The sequence below is a fragment of the Nestor notabilis genome, unplaced genomic scaffold (genome assembly GCF_000696875.1).
Source record: "Nestor notabilis isolate BGI_N333 unplaced genomic scaffold, ASM69687v1 scaffold7763, whole genome shotgun sequence".
Classification (NCBI taxonomy): Eukaryota; Metazoa; Chordata; class Aves; order Psittaciformes; family Psittacidae; genus Nestor; species Nestor notabilis.
Genome location: NW_009921465.1, coordinates 22,624 through 40,221, shown reverse-complemented (window position 1 = coordinate 40,221; position 17,598 = coordinate 22,624). Strand labels below are relative to the sequence as shown.

The 17,598-nt window shown below is 39.0% G+C and overlaps 1 protein-coding gene across 1 annotated transcript in view; it reads right to left on the bottom strand.

Annotated features, from left to right (window-relative positions):
• Positions 1-17,385, bottom strand: part of CDC42SE2 (CDC42 small effector 2) — a 30,605-nt gene extending 13,220 nt beyond the window's left edge. The window contains exon 1 of the mRNA XM_010011162.1: positions 17,332-17,385. Coding sequence (XP_010009464.1) covers positions 17,332-17,385 — 54 coding nt within the window. The remainder of the gene's footprint in view (positions 1-17,331) is intronic.
• Positions 17,386-17,598: the final 213 nt, after the last annotated feature.

Sequence of the window (17,598 nt, the reverse complement as noted above, 5' to 3'; positions counted from 1 at the left end):
CACTTCAAGATGGGGGATTCACATAGTTACAGGAAAAACTGAAGGAGAGAGAAAACACCCTTCATTTTTCCTTCTTTGATCTCTCCTGCTTTTTGCATCTGCTCTGGAAAGAGCACCAGCAGCAAAGGAATCCCTGTGCTATGCCACTCAACTGATCCTCTGTATGCTAACACAGAGGAAGAGCTAGTTACTTGATCAGAATGGGAAGTATCACATCACCCTGTAGAGGTGGCTTTCTGCCCTCCTACATACGTGCTGTAATGCTCACAAAATAGTCTGATACACACAGGATGTCCGTCGTCTTTCAAGATATGTTGTGGTCTGAATCACGTGTCTGCGTTCCCAATATGGACCCATGAAAACTAACAAAGAAGGTCTTAGAAAGTGTCTTCCATCAAACCCTACATAAAGGAGCTGCAAGGGTATCCCTTGTATTTGTTTTTGTGTGTTGTGTGTTTGAGATGCATTTCTCCACCCAGTCCTCCCTAATTAGGAACCTAGAGATTCATGTTAAAGCCAACAATATGCATGTACATTTATAAAGCTGGAATGCTAATACACTCCTATCTCTAGCAACTGGTCATTATGTAGCAAATTGGTACTGTGAAAGCAATGGCTGGATGAATGGGATCATCCTATAGCCAGTATTGTATTTTAGACCAAAAGGCTGCAGACCTCCTGAACATTTCCATGTGGTACTTTTTTTTCCCCAGCATTTTAAGCCCATGAGCTTACATTGACAATTCCGACATTTATACAATCTGCAAGAACTATGCAAAAGCTGATGAAGTTAAAGAGATACCATCCACAGTAATGTTAAAAGTTCAGTCAGGCACTAGCAGATGTTTAGTTTTTACGTTTAATTTTTGAACCATAAATTAACACTGACTGAAGAAGCAAGGATGAAGAACTAGACCTTTAAGTTTCAAATGTCTTATGTTAAGAGGTCTACCATACAGAAGAAACACCGAGAAACACAACTAAGATAATATGCGAGATAAATTAAATCACTAGCTACTCCCTCCAAATCACCATAGTTCAGTGGCAGATTTATTCTAAGGAAGTAACATGTGGTTATAAGCACAGTGTTCTGAACAGCTCTATGATCCTCATCAACCGAAAACACCAAAGCTGCTACCATTACTAACATGTTTTTCTCAGTCCCTTAAATGGGCAGTTTCCAGCAGACTGTTTTAAGAGTCTGGACTGCTTATGGATCTTAAAGATTATGGCTTCATCAGAACCAAAGCAGGTGGAAAAATCAGTACAGGTTTTCATGACACCTCTTAAGCAACAGAAATGAGTAGCAGGCTTCCAGCACAATCTGCTTTCATCGAGTTTCCAAGAAATCCAGGATGCTACCTGACTTCTCCAGTTAAAGGAGAAAGAGTTAGGAAATTGAGACAAAGTATCTAAAAGAGGTAAGTTTAATAATAATGTAAGCTGTTAAAATTAGCATCCAATAAATTGATTTTCAAATGTACACTAGATTTGGCCTTCAAGCAAAATCACTTGGCATTTACTGACTCAAGCAGCAAAAAAAGAACAAGCAAATCTGTCATTTCCTGAACTCCCAAGCAAAGGAACTAGCAGTTCCATTCACAAGTATAAAAAGGACAAAGGAAAAGGGAAAATAAAAAAATAAAAAATGGCAGAGAAACTGACTTTATCAAAACTTCCAGCCCGATTTTAAATTTAACTTCACATGAAATTTATCTATTCTGTAAATTAATACCTCAAACTGAATTGCATATTGTTATCTCAAACAGCTCTTTTGCTTTTAGCAAACTCAGCACCTTCTTGAATCTTTTGAAGTGGCTGCTTTTTGATGTGTTTACACAATATTCCATTATGTTATGATAGTGCTAGTCATCACATGATAAAACTGGCAATTGTAGCCTATGTTTTCTAATTAAACAGGAAAATTTGCCAGATGAGGTCAAATGACTAGGAAAGAAAATAGATCTTTTAAAGAAATGTGTTCAGCTCACACATTAAAGGGAACTTGTTCCATTCCAGATGCTTAAAACAAATTTAAGTCTCATAGTAAATCAGAATCCGTTCCTTACTACCAGTATAGGTAGTCAGTACTGTCCTTTTCAAGATACACAATAAGACAATTTTATGATGACATTTATAACTGGTAGCTTGGCTGCCACATTATACCATGAATTAACTTCTCTTTCCAGTAAACTTATTTTCACTACTTCTGGTGATTAATGCCTCTAACAATGATAAAAACCCAACCAAGCAACAGTTATCTAATATAATAATACTGGTTTTCTCCTATAGCAACCATACTTCTTTAATGTCTTTAGATGGACTATGCAGTTGGATTATAGAGTAAAAGATAATTTATCAATGATAAGAACAGCAGGACACGATGAACAAGGCTGTGACACTGGCTTGTGTTATTTCAGCAAAAATCAGAACTTAGCATTTAACATACGCACTTTTCTTAACAGTTGCCAGGCTGTGTAACTTCTAACGTGGTAGCTGCTGCTTGGAACAAACGCTTATTACCAACCCACAAAGCTGGAAACAAAGTTCATCGCTCAACCTTTTGGAGTGAATCCAGAGCTATGACACAGGTAAGGGGAAAAAGCTCTGGTGCACATTGTATAGAATCATAGAATGGCTTGCGTTGGAATGAGCTGTAAAGATCCCCTAGTTCCAATCCCCCTGCCATGGGCAGGGACACTTTCCACTAGACCAGGTTGCTCAAAGCCCCTGTGTCCAACCTGGCCTTGAACACTGCCAGGGATGCGGCAGCCACAGCTTCTCTGGGCAGCCTGTGCCAGTGTCTCACCACCCTCACAGTGAAGAATTTCTTTCTAACGTCTAACCTAAATCTACCCTCTATCAGTTTAAAGCCATTCCCCTTTCTCTTATATCGCTTCGTGCCCTTGTAAAAAGTCCCTCTCTGGCTTTCTTGTAGCCCCTTTTTAAGTATTGGAAGACAGTTAAAAGGTCTCCCAGAGCCTTCTCTTCTCCAGGCTGAACAAGCACATCTCCCTCAGCTGCTCTTCTTAGGAGAGGTGCTGCAGCCCCCTGATCATCCTTATGGACTCTGGACTTACTCAAGCAGGTCCACGTCCTTCTTATGGAAGGGGCCCCAGAGCTGAATGCAGTACTGTACGTGGGGTTTCATGAGAGCAGAGAGAGAGAACTGAAAGAGTGGGTTTGTTCACCCTTTAAAAGAGACATCTGCTTGAGGTCTTAACAGTCTTCCACTGCCTAACAGGATGGTACAGAAGCGAGAGAGACTTGGAGGTGGGACAGTGATACTATGAAGAACTACAACCTGAAGTTGCAAGATAGAAAATGCCAATTAAAAATTGTGATGTAGGTGATCAAATGCTGGACCAAGAACCTAATGAATCTAGATTCCGTCCTTAGAGATCCCCAGATCACAAGCAGACATGTCCCTGTGAAAGCTGGTCTGGTTGGTTCTACTCTGAGTAGGGGGATTGCACTAGATAACATCCAGAAGTCTTCTGTCACCTAGATGATTTTTCAAGTCTCTAACTTCAGCTTTCGATAAAGAAGAATGTAGAGTGGCCTGGAACTGACTTCCCTATTACACAGATATCATAGATTCTCCCCAGTGATCAAAATCAGTGGGGAGATCACATGCTGAAAGATACAGATTAAACAAGTGATATAAGATAACACCACAATACAAACTTTCTGGAAATTTCTAATAGCTTTTTAATAAAAGCTAGTAACAACACACCGCAAACTGCATCATGTTCGGCTTTCTTCTCTTTCACTTGCTGACCTTTTCCAGAAAGAACAAAGGAAATACTTGTAAGGTCATCTGGCATGACAAGAGCTGTAGTTCTCTAGAGAATGTGTCAGGATTACAACATGTAGCCCCTCCTGCTCAGCTAAATGAATGTCATTCCCCTTTCCAGCTACAACACAAGCAAAGCTTCAGGTATCCTTAAGTACACTGCATACTGAAATTACTTTGTTAAGGAATGATATTTTGTGCTCACAAATCCTGTAGTAAGACTTTCCAGAGCTAGCTGGCTAAAATAACGTAGGCATCTGCTCACTTTTAAACCTATATGGAAGCATACATGTTGCATAAGATACATACAAGACTTCCATACTCCCATGTGCATTCTGGATATATGCACATACCAAACTATCACAGAAAAGTAAAAGAACGAATAAGAAACTATTACCTCCAAACAAGCAATAGCCACTGCCAGATACAGGATCCTCAGTCACACTCACCATATAAAAATAATCTCTTAATTAAGGCTCACACTTTCTCTGGACTGTCTAGTTAAAACATCCACTGCTCTTAATAGCTATAAGTGCACTGCCGTATGCACTTGAAAGGAGCAGTCTGGTACTGCACATTGTGATTCACCTTCGACTATGACAACAAACTGGAGCACACAGGGTATTTTCAGAAAATCTCTGCATGCAACTCATAGTAATACCCTTACTGGGAGCAGATGGATTTTCAGGAGTTACAGCGCTGGTATTTTTTCATAGTAGGAGTAACAAGTGTAAGGTCTAGTACTTATGCGACAGGTGAAAACAAAGCCACAACATTTAATACCCTCAAGAGTCAAGAAAGACACAGTGAATTCATCAGCTTTTAAATACTTCCGTGTGAATGTCATCTTAGAAGCTTAACATTAGTTTGCCCCAATAGCAGCAGCTTACTGTTTATAAGCATATGCATATGAAATAACTAAGCACTCACCTGCTTTTTTAGTACTACGAACTTCACAGTGAAGTTTTATCAAAATGAACTTGATCTAAGTCACAGAATCATAGAAGAGTTAGGGTTGCAAAGAACCTTAAGATCATCTAGTTCCAACCCCCTTGCCATGGGCAGAGACGCCTCACACTAGACCATGTCGCCCAAGGTGTTGTCCAACCTGGCCTTGAACACTGCCATGCATGAAGCATTTACCACTTCTTTGAGCAGCCTGTTCCAGTGCCTCACCACCCTCACAGTAAAGAACTTCTTCCTTATATCTAACCTGATCTTCCCCTGTTTAAGTTCAAACTCTGTGTCCTATCGCTACAATCTCTGACAAAGAGTCTCTTTCCAGCATCCAAATGAAGATACGTTTTTTGGTACAAATCCTTTTTTAAGGGAAGTATTCCTATTACATTTAACGTGTGTCAGATCCATGAGACACACTCCTGACTGCTGACCTTTCTGTCAATCTTCCCTTTGGCATTTACTTGCTAAGTTGTCACCTTTGTGAACCCATTAACTCTGGGTTTTCCTTGCTGCTCCAAAGGCATCCTGACCAGCCACCTCATTAGCATATGAACACAGTCACACACCTTTGGGTACCCTGATTTGCAGTGTGGAGAAGCATACATAAGCATGGAATCACAAATTTGCTTCAGTGGCCATCCCACTGGTTGCTCCTATGAGGACTTAAGCAAAGCTCTCCAATTTGAATGTTGGAAAAACTGATCATCTTGTTCATTTTAGGCAAGTCACTGGAACAGGGGCGTACCAAAATATGTATGATGTAGTCTCTCTTTGCTTATTCTTGAAATTCAAAGCAAGAAGGAGTGTCAACCTACACAGGGGAAGCAGGAACATCCTCCCGTATTCTCCCGTACTATGAAAAAGTCATGCATTTGAAAGGTGATTGCACTAGTGGACATTGAAACGATGGCATTATACACAAAATTAAAAATAAACAATACAGCAAGCATCCAAGACAATTTAGCAACAGATGGGGAAGTAGATATTTTAGGGATGCTGAGATGCCAAGCCCACACATAGCATAGCTAGAAGCTTCTCTGGAAGAGTACTCTACCAGCAACTCATGAGAAATGTTCCAATCAACAGCTGTGCTTTGACTTAAAATAGCTTTCTGCTCAGCTTTTGACATATTCAGAATAGTATCCAACAGAGCAGCCACACAGAAGCCTGTGCCCAGAGTGCGGTTATTCAGGAGCTACTTAACAAATCCTATCAGAAGCACAAGCGCAAGGAAAGAGCAACATGATGTGCCATTGTGAATCTGTAGACTTGAAAGATAAAGAAAAAAGGGAAAACTTGTAGTTCAGCACTGTATTCCTACCTATTTCAGTTCAACAAGGAAGGTTTTTCAAGGAGTGTTCTGCTTTCCCTAGCAAAACAAAGGAATACTTGCCGCCTTGCCCAACCTCCTATCAAAAGGAAAACACCAGTTCCAAGCATGTACAGGCACTTTTGCATAGTCTAGCTGAGGCATGCCACAATTCCTCAGGTTTTGAGTGTAAACAATCATTAACTATTTAAATTTCATCAAGTCAGAAAATGCCCCAAATTCCTAATTTATTTGTCAAATTCTACTCTTCTAAACTCAGCCCCATTGAAAAGAAGTATTCAGGAGGAGTAACAATAGCTTCTTGCTCTTTCCACTAGCTGTGCTAAGACAACACACAAATTTTGCTGGAGACAGTCTCAAGTACATTCATGATTCAGAATTTACTGCCAGACTAACAAGTACAATCAACAGCACATCACACAATCATTATAGAAGCAATGTTGGCGGGTCATAGTGTTCAAAAAAACCTTTCTACTTACTAATCCATTTCTGTGCCAAGCCTATCCCTCCCTGCTTTGCAGGTCTTCTGCACTAATTGACCTGTGATAAATTTATTACTGTGTGAGCAGAATTTCTACTACTGTGTCTCCTACTTGCATACCTTTTTGTCTAGTACATACCTTCAGTCTAGTACTGTCAATTCCGAAGTTGGATCCACTGGAGAAATCCAGGAAATTTAGTGGCTTTCTCAGTGTGTCAGACCTACAGGTCTTGCCAGAATAAGCCCATATATAGGAGCTTCGTAAGAAAGGAAGAATAGGAAAGAACGGTTCTTTAACATTCAGCAGAACGGGGGGAAGCTTTGGCACTGCAACAGTGAGCACCATGGAGCTCTCTCAGATCCTGCAGTTTCTGAAACTCGGAAGGCTGTGGTAGTCCTGCCATCCCTCTGGTATTTGCTCCACATCTCTTTATTCACAACCTGGTGAAATGAACATGTGTGCAGGCATGGACAGCCAGAAAAAAATCATCCTTCCATGTGACTTGGCATTTACATCCCACCACATACTCACTTCTCAGGAGTCCTCCCTGCCTCAGCTCCTCACTCTTCTCTATTGTAACCTCTGTCCTGGTCCCCTAAAGGTATTAGTCAACTTCGTCATTTGACAGCCATCCAGGCAGGAATTTTACTGATATGCTGCTGTTTTCTCCTACTGGGAAGAACAATTGATTTAGAAGTTACCTCGGTAAAGAATCTCAAAGGCTGTAGAGTTACAAGACGATAGAGTAGTGTTAAGAAATCCTGCCACTTTAAGCTTCTGGCTATTCCCTCACCTTTCTTTGTCCTAAATTATTTGTAGCAGGTATGTTAAAGTCCCTCCTGAAAAAAAAGAAATTGCTATAGCTCTTCAGCAGCTTAATAAGTTTCTCTTAAAAACAATGTACACTTGGTTTACGTTCCAGCTGCTTTTACACAAAGCCAAACATTACAGCTTCAGAAGTGACCCTAGTTCTCTCTAACATCATTCTAGACAATCTTAAACATAGTATCGTAAGCTTTGAAGTCTTAATTTTAATACAGTATACTGAAAACGCAAATACATTTAAAGTACATTTTAAGAATTTAATATTCTTTAAAACTCAAGGGCAAACATAAGTTTCTCCACTAAGAACAGAACAAAGGTGTTCTGTTTTCCAGCTGCAGAGCTAAAAAAGTCAGAAAACTGAAAGATGCACGCATTACCAAAGACACTCCACATCCTGTCTTCAGGATCACAAAGGAAAAAATTGAGACATCCAAACCTTTCTGTCCTTCCCAGTTGTTTCCCTGCAGGTTCCGTTTTCAGACCACTCCTCTGTGTTTTAAGATTATATAGTTACAGTTCATTCTTGATTAAGAAACTAAAACAGGAAAACTTGCATAAAACACAATCTAAAACTTCGGTGTGGTTATTTATCTGGGGAACAGTAACAGTATGAGACATATCACAGTTAACATCCCACAGCATTTCTTGTCTCACACATTGCAAGTGTCTGCTATGTTCAGTCATAAAAAAGTTGTCAGTGATGTTCACCCCTGCAGTGCCTGCAGAGGCAACATTGCTGAGAGCCTAAGCTGAATTCTATTCCTTCTTGGGCATGACCAAATTATTTACCAAATTCCAGTGAGCTGAAGCAAAGGGCTTACTTGCAGAAAACTTACTATACCAGTGTAGGAAAAAGATTCAGCTGACTTTGAATGCAGATCAAGTTTGCAGACCTGGCAACTGGAAATTTTACTTATTTTCAAAAGTGGTTTCTTGTAAGAGTTGAGCATTTGATGTACATTTTATTGACCAACAAACAACTATAATGTAAAACAGGCTTTCAAGGTGTATTTCAGAGCGTGCTTCAGAAAGAAAGTTTTCCCCGTCTTTTTTAGGTAAAAAATACAAGGACATAACCCCCCCTCAAAAATCCTCTTATTTCCTTTATAATTTTTCTTTCATTTTCACGGGGTAATAACGCAAGCTGACCAATTCTGAACACTAAATTTATTACGTAATGTAAGACCCTGCAGAGTACCTGCTCACTTTTTCTATTACATAAAGATAGATCAGACTGATGTAAGCTCTTCTGTTCACTCTGACTAAACAGAAATTAGTGTTTACACTGGTGTCAAGTTCAGAAAGAGTGAGCAAGAGACAAGATATTGCAGAATGTAATTTTGGTGACAGGAAGCATGCTACCAGCCGCGTATAAGGAGACTGATTTTACTGTCTTCAAAGGAGGAACAAGATGCCCCCACATTTATAAAATACTACGGCAGATTATGGCAGCCTAGCATTGGTTGCATAGTGTTTTACTGATTGGCACTGTCTTCATGGTTAGCTTACAGCAAAGATAATATCCACACAACACAATAGGCTTAAGAATCTTTGACAGATTTTAAAATACTTTTAAAAAGCAAAATAGCCCCAGCTCTTCTCTTTCACATCAGTCCAATATTTTTATTCTCTGAAGTACAGACATTGCATTTATTTTCTTTCCTCCCACAGATCTTCCTTTTTTTGCATTACAGATTGAAGAAGCATTTAATTTTTAAAGCTTAATTCTGATATTAAAAAAAGAAATTATGCATTTGGTATTTTTCCATGGAAAATAAAAGGCCTGTAGGCTCCTTTGCTTGTTATTCTGTGGATCAGCACGCCTATTCTTGTGCTGGCATTTCTTCTTCTCTTTACAAGTTCAGCAATGCCAAGCTGCTACCACGGGTACAAGCAATCCAGTATGTTACACGCATGCACACACTCGTAAATGTGTGTGTGTTTGCGTATCCTAGCAGATTTGTTTGGAATACATGCCTTGCAGGATTTATTGTCTCATTGTAACAGTAATCTACAATTTAACCATCATCCTAAAGCTTAGAAATTAAATGTAACTGGAGGATGGCAAGCTGTATTTAAAGTAATATTTGTTCTAGAGAGAGTTAAGTGACATATTGTCCTGTATTAATTTTACCAAAATCTTTCAAGAAATCTACCTGAAGTATATTTGGCTTGAAAGCCCCCTATGTTTAGAGGAACGTAATGAGTCATAAAAGTAATTTTCTTTTATAAATACAACACTCCCATAACATACAGCTTCAGTTTCCATTTGAACAGAGCCAATTGTGCTTTCTTTAGATAATTTAATTCCTGAAAGCAGCAGTTTTTCAGTTCACAAAACTGATAAAGCAACCCAAAAGGCAAGTTTTAGGCAAATATACATAACGAGGTAAAGATTAATAATTATTGTTTATGCAATTGTTTTTGAAAACCCTGATATGACATCACCTCAAATTATATCATTGTGGCATAATCACCAATTATCATCTATTCACCAATCCTGTTGAAGTCTTTTCCTCCATTTTATCCGAATCTTATCCATTTTTCTCTACCTACCACATCACCCCATCTACCAAAACTATTTTTCTGTTTTTTCATCATTTAAGGTCAGAGGCTCTGAAGCCACCGATGGACTGCCACACAGCTCCCTAAATAACCTGCCTAACATCTTCCAGCTGTAAAACAAGGACAGCAATGTTGACCTCTCAAATGCATCAGGCCTGACCTACAAGAAAACTCAAAATTAGTGGCATAACTTGGGGGTTTCAGTGGAGGCAAGAGTTTAACCTGTGCTTAAAACAATCTAAGGCCAGAATAAGAGACTGACACAGATTTCCAGAGAGTTCATCTGCGCTCACCAGTCACCACAGTCACTACCTATCAGAAGTGCTGTTGACTTTTAAGTAAGTACAAGCATTTAAAAGGTCACAATTTCTTGGAAGGCATCCTCCGTTAAACAGCAGCATTTCCTGCTGTAGACTGTGATGAGAGGCGCTCTGAGCCTCTGCTTCAGAAATGGGTAGCTCTAGCTGCCTAATACCACCATGCTACAGCAGTAGAACATGAAAAGCCATGCAATGCTAGCAAAGAAGTGCTGGTCTAGCTAAACTTAGAAGATAAATCAGTTTCGACCCCCCCTTTTTTTTTTTACCCAAATTTTGGTAATCTGGAGATTATTTCTCAATCTCCACAGATAAGGCAGCCACACACAAACTTGAAACCATCTTGTGCAGGTTAGAAACATCTAAACCATAATGTAGGCCTGCCAAAGATGAACTAAAACTAAAATATTCTGGTTTGGGAGCATCCTAGTACCAAAATATACAATCTATGAACCAGGTAGTCCTTTATGATAAATCATCAAGCAGAACAAAAAGGGTAGTTATATTCACACTGAAAAACAGTCTTACCACAAGAAAGAGAAACAAACAATTACGAAGATCTCATGCCTGCTGAAGAGAACATATTATAAACCCATGCTGTTTTCTGAGACTGAATGAGCTGAATTTAATGACTGCAAGAAGCAAGATAATGTAACTTAAAACTATCATTAAAAAAAAATTCCATGTGAACATCTCCCTTTTGATGTCAGGTCACTCCTGGAGCATGACATGTCAACAAATCACTCGGTGTCACACATTTATTTGAGGGAGAAAACACAAAGAGCGATGGTATATTTCCTCAGCTGTAGTAAACTACAGCTCTCTTGAGGGTACACCCAAGTAGCTAAAAACCTCTCTAAAACTGTTTGAAAAACAAAAATAAAACTGATGGCTTCAGAGAGGCATTACTTCCCTGAATCAGTTCACAGCTTCAGCTTTTCTGCCCAACCTCCACACTTCTGTTCTCCTTTCTCTGTGACAGGATATTAACCCAGAATTACAGAAGTCAGCATTCTAGAGCAATCAGCTAAGCCACTCTGAAGATGAATGTGAGAAAATCATTGCAAGTGACTACATATTAAAGTCTGTCTTAACAGGCATCTTATAACTTTGGGATATCTGAGAACGCACGAAGAATAGCTATAATGTAATTCAATGGGAACTTTGATACTGTGCACGTCTCATACATAAGCGAGAGTCATGATAGGAACAGCAGAACCAAAAGTCTGAGAAGTCTGAAAAAAGAAAAACTCCAATAATTGTGAAATGTTCATGTTGGAATTAAAAATCTAAGTACAGGCAGAGATCTTTAAAACAGCCATTTAAAAATGAGTATTTTGTGAGCTGCATATTGGTTTTAAGAATTGCCTGCAACAGAACATCTCGGATCCCTTACAGAAAACTTACAAAAAAATACATTAAGATAGCAGCAGAGGAAGCTTCTACTCTCAATACTCCCTTTCATATCAAAACCAGTTAGAGCTGAAAGGCTGAAAACTTAGCTTCAGGGCAATGACTGACTCCTCTATTCACTAACACAAAGCATACTTCCATATGGAGTCAGTAAAAGTGCACATCTCTCAGACCATGTCCAGGTTACCTCCGCCTCTAGCTGCTGGCAAGTAGCAATGCCCCTAAACCCACATGCTTGCCTATCTCCCCTGGATGCAATGTGAAAAGCTGAAAAAATTGCACTGGATTTGTTAATTTCATAAATGCTTCAGCACAGACTCCCTGGGCAGCTGCAAAACTGTGAACTTGTGCTGGTGAGTATCAGCATTTCTTACAGCAGGGCCTTCTGTCAGAAACTCATACTGGGTTTTGCCTTTGAAGGTGTCTCCTCACTGAAATTTTTTGTTAGTTAAAAGAAACAAGCGATTCAATAGCTCTAACATTGGTGTCCAGATCAACAAAGAGTACAATCTACCTCCTCCCCATGTTCAAGCAGAAGGCCTAAGCTCTGTAGAATCTGTAAATATTAAAAGCATATTACATCCTTCCTCAAATATGTTCATAATGTGAAGACACACATCAACACCCCACCCCCCCAAGAGCTGTTTTCCATCCCATCAACTACTATTACCCTAAATAAATAGCATCAGTACAGCTAACTAAGAACTCCTACAGATTTCAGAGCCATTATAAAGGGTCACAAAATATTCACTTGATTTTCATTCAAGTATTTATAAATACATAAAATACTGCCTTTTTTGTTGTCTTTGTAACCATTCTAATACTTGAACATCACAATAGATATTTTAAAGCGTAGGGGGCTAATTTAGAGGCAAAAGAAAAATCTAAAGCAGCTCTATCAGGCTGAAAGCAGCACAAACAGATCAGACTTGGGAAATAAAAGCCAAGCATTTTGCTGTTTATTTAACTCTGCCCTCTTTGATAAGGTGTTCCCTCAGGCTACTTCTACAACAGCACTGAATAGGAAATAGAAGGAATTTAAACCATCTTAACTGGCAGCTCAATATGTAACTCAGTATGACAACTCTGAAATACAAGGGCTCTCTAGAGTTGTCACCTTTTACATTTGAGTCTTTCATAGACTTACTGAATGTGGTAGGCTGATCAAAGCTGGTAAGTAATAAAGCCAGAGTTTTAGTAATTTTGAGAGAGAAGCTTGCACTGCTGTACCAAATGGCCCAGGATGTCTTCAGTAGCAAACTCCCGATTTACTGTGCATGCCCACTGAACGTAATTTATTCTGCATTTGTTATGCATACTGAATGCTTAATTACTGTGTTCAAGTTTTTAAGAGTTGCGGTGGTAGTTCTTTAGCTACATCTATGACTCCTTTTCTAGCAAAAAAGCCAGAGCTGACAATATCCATGTGGGTAATTTTCTTAAGTAATCAGGATCAAGACCATTTATGTCATTTGTGTCATTCAGCATTCAGATCAGTTGATAAATACATCAGTATGTGCAAGGTTTCTTCTGTCTGTATTTTAAGATGGGTCTCCCACTATAAATACAGATTGGTCAATCCTCTTTCACAGATCAAAAAAGAGATAAAGGAAACTTCACTTTCTAAACCACTTTAAACATTTACAGCATAGCATGCAGCAAAACTGCAATAGCCCTCTGACAAAATGCAAAATGGAAGTCATCTGAGCAAGAGATAAGCAACAAACCAGGAACTAATTAACTACAGAAGGAAGCTTGGAACAAGATGGAGAGCACAGTTTGTACTTTTATAGCAGAGCAGTCATTTTACTAAAAGGTCAAAGTAAACTGTAGAGCTCAGCAGTACCAGGCAGTGGCCCAAACGAGGTAGGAGTGCACTAGATCATGACCAAAGGCTTCTCAGAGCAAAAATTAACTATGCAAGTTAAAAATGCAGAGAACATTAAAAAAAGGTAGAGAAAAATAACAGATTTCTGGTGTAGGCAATGAACTCATGCTAAGAAAAACAAACCCAACAAAACATGGACATCTTCTCTGAAAATCTGCAAGATAAAATGCTCTCTCAAATTCCACTACCAACCAACACATCTGGTAGTGGCGATTTGGCAGAGTTGAAACATAGCAGTGGATGGGATGATAGCACACAGGAAGCACGGTAAGAAAAACTCATCTCGTCGCTGGAAAGTGCAAGATCAGCTAACAGAACCTATAAAGGGTATCAGTGGGAGGTGTAAGAAACCTAGTGCAATCACATAAAAATGCTACTCTTCTCAAAATAAAAAAAAAAAAAAAAAAAAGGTTTGGGTCAGATCATGACATTTAATTCAGGCTATTTAACCAACCAAGAAAATCTGAACATAGTTATTAAAAGATTAATATCACCTCCCAGGTATAATGAAAGCAGGTATGTAACCAGCTGGTTGCCTGCAGTCTTCAGTGTGGTAAAATATCTTATCAATCCAAACTTGACATGAGAAAACCAGAAGGAGGTAAGAGAACACCTTCCCTTGGCTTTTGCTTGCATTTTACTGTAGTAAAGACCTTGGGCTATTAAGAAGCAAGACCTAAGCCACCATGCACCTTCAACTGCATCACTATTTAGTTTTGTTTCTTTGCATACTCAGTTTATTTATTTATCATTCTGTTAGTGAAGCAGAGACCCATGTTCAAACATGCCCCTTCCAAGATCTTATTATGAATATTGCAGTCTTGGAAACACCCAGTGAAACATTTAGCAACCAGAGAAAATTAGGAGAGACAGAAGAACACTGCTTTCCAAGATGTCTGTGTTTTATTCCACAGGAACATGGTGCATCAGTTTAGCACCGACACAAGACAGAAAGCTGTGCTGTGACAGATTTCAACAAGAGATGACCATAATACTTGAATACTGTCTTTTAATTAAGGACCCCTTAAAAGTGCATTAATATGTAACTGCAACACTGTTACTGTTCTGCCCTGGGGCATGCTATGAGGAAAGTGATGGCAGTAAAATTAGGTAAGTAATATGTTCTTTATTGCCATACAGTTTGCAAATCTTATCTAAAAAGACATGGTTCAAAACCATGAAAATACACTGGAAAGCACCTGTATGCAAGTCTGGAAGGCATACAGAGTATTGGCAATAACCTAGAAAATGCCTTTGTGTACAGCCCGATTAATAGTCTTCTATTAAACTTTCTGAAAGGACTCACTGCATATACATGTTTTTCGTTTTAAGTGCACTATAGTGCAAAGAATAGAGATGCTGTACTGAAGATTCCTAATGTAATGTGCTAGAGTTTTGCCAGAAGAAAGCAGAGACAGTTCCTGCATTCTGATTTCAAGAGAGTAGGAGAGCTCCTTAGCTCAATGAAAGCTGTAAATATCACAGAAACATGCAACTACTAAAAGTTTTTCCATAAAAATTTGTGTCACTATCTGTGACATGAAAGGTGTCCCAAGTATCAGCACCTGATAAAGATAATGAGAAAATAAAAGAGTTTCAGAGAATGGAAGTTTAAAAACAAAAGGAACATTTTAAGCATTGATCAGAGCAAGTGGCAAATTAAGTAACTTCCTGCTTTCAAGGTCTTATATTCTGAGAGGCTGGAGGGAGTTAGTGTTGCTACAAGACCACAACAGTCCTTTCACAGAAGGAGAATGCTGAACATGAAACTGATGGCTGTGACACTCAGGCTATGAGGAAGTTCAGATGCAGGAGGTAGAAATGAAAGAAGGCACCTGAAAGGGATTAAAGTGGGCAGATGAGGCATTTCTCCCGAGAACCTGGGCTAAACTGACAGACTGAATGCACACGCTGACAGTACATGCTTTGCTACATACCAGAGAGGAAAAAACACTCCTGTACTTGGATGTGTATGTATCTGATTAAATACTCTGCTTACAGCAACAGCGCATGGCTGAACAACAGCTGTACAACACAGCAAAATGAGCTGAACAATTGCAGGGGAAGGACAATTAAGCAGCTATTGTCAAGCATGTCAAGGAGAGCCCAAAACTTTCTAATCTGAGGTGCGTCCTGAAAAATTTTGGCACTTCATAACAAGCAAGGCTTCTACATCATTTGAAAAGCAGATTTCAGGAACTAGGTCAATGCATAGCAACGTGCTATTTGTATCTTAAACATAAGGATGGTTTTATTTTTCTAAGCAGATGCACACTATGAGGTCAGCAGAAACTGTCCAACAAAAATGGGTTGTTTCCCTCTTCTCAACTTTTGAAGTACATTCTCTACCCTTTCCGTGAGTTACGACCCACATGCTGTACTAGCATACTGTGTATTTCTGGGGCAATAACTAAAACATAAGTCAAGATTTTGTAAGGACTGAGCCTCAGGATTCTTGTAAACAAACATGCTGTTTTCCATCTCAAAGGTTTTTAACAGTCATGCCTTATTTTTAATTGAAACAGATGTTCCAAATACTAGGCAGTAACTTTGGCTATAAATGGACACAGATAGCATTTTAAAGGACTGCACGGCATCCAAGAAACGGGAGAGGACTGCAGCTTCCCCTGTTGGTATCTCAGAGTTCATTTCCCACAACTCTACTGGGCTAAGGGGTACAATTGCATTCATTTGTTAAAATTGTAATGGTTACACTTTTAAGTGGATCAGTTTGGCATTCACGAGTTGCGCAATGACACCACCTAACATCAGATTATTATTATTTTAATCCTGCAGCTTCCCTAAAGCCAAACATTATCATCTGAACATATTAATGTTTGTTCTATTCACTTCATGATTCTCTTGGCCACTTTAATTCTGACATACCCTAAGTAGTAACGGGGCTCTTTTCCACATATTTGCAAGATGACTGTCCTTTCTGTACACTCATTTAGCTTGATACGGATGTCACACCATATAATGATTTTCCTCACAGTGCTAACCATATTCCCAGTTAATTTCACCTTCATGCAGGCAGACTTTCTCCTAACACCACTGGCCTCAGGAAGACACTCCAAAGGTACTTCAAATATATGAAACCAAATACTATTACTGTATTTCTGTCTGAAGTATGCTTTGATATGTGCTTCTATCCAACCGCTTGCTACGTACTTTTTCACACAACAACCATTCCAAATTCTATTTCAAAAAAAAAAAAAAAAAAGTATTTACAGTATGAGTGCATCCGTTCACTTTCCTAAGGTTTCAAAAAATTAATAAAACAATTAAGGCTGAAATCCTTAATTAAGGTGGAGAAGAACTGGATTTCACTCTGGGCTTTCTAACAGAATTGTTACTTTCCTTCATCATTCTCCAGCCACATCTGAAGGCAAGCCTTAAGCGTACAGAAGCCAAGACATTTGCATACATCCACTCAAAAATTGCTTTTTTTACAATGATAGTTTAGATTGGTTTAGACTAGTTCCCTTCCTTTCCTCTCTTTTTCAATTCAAATAAATAAAGGCTCTTTACAAAGACTTTAGATAGATTTGATCGCAAGGACAGGAAAGTATCTGTGTGACAAGAGCCTGGAACAGACAGTTTTTGTGCCCACAGAGCCATGATGCTAGTTAATTATTTAATTCTCATTGAGGTTGGTCGAACAGCAGTAATATGAAAAAATGCAAGAAAACCAGAAAGTGTGAACAATGTAGTTAATTATATAAAAACAAAGCATTGGCAATATTCATACTTACAGGCTGAGGTTGCTCTGCAATACAGCAGTTGAAACACAACCAGAACTCACTCATTGTTTACAGTCTGCAGTAGGAACACAGATGAAAAGCAGGACTCCGTAAATCTATCTCCAGGTAGCAAGTCCTTTAAATAGGTTTACTTATAATGGTTCCAATCTGAAAAATCTTTTCTCTGTTGAGCTCTTCTCCAAAGACAAGACAGTCCCAGGACAAACGACTTCAAGGCAAAAAGTTACTTTAGAGTTTTCTTTCAGAAGGTTGGTCCCA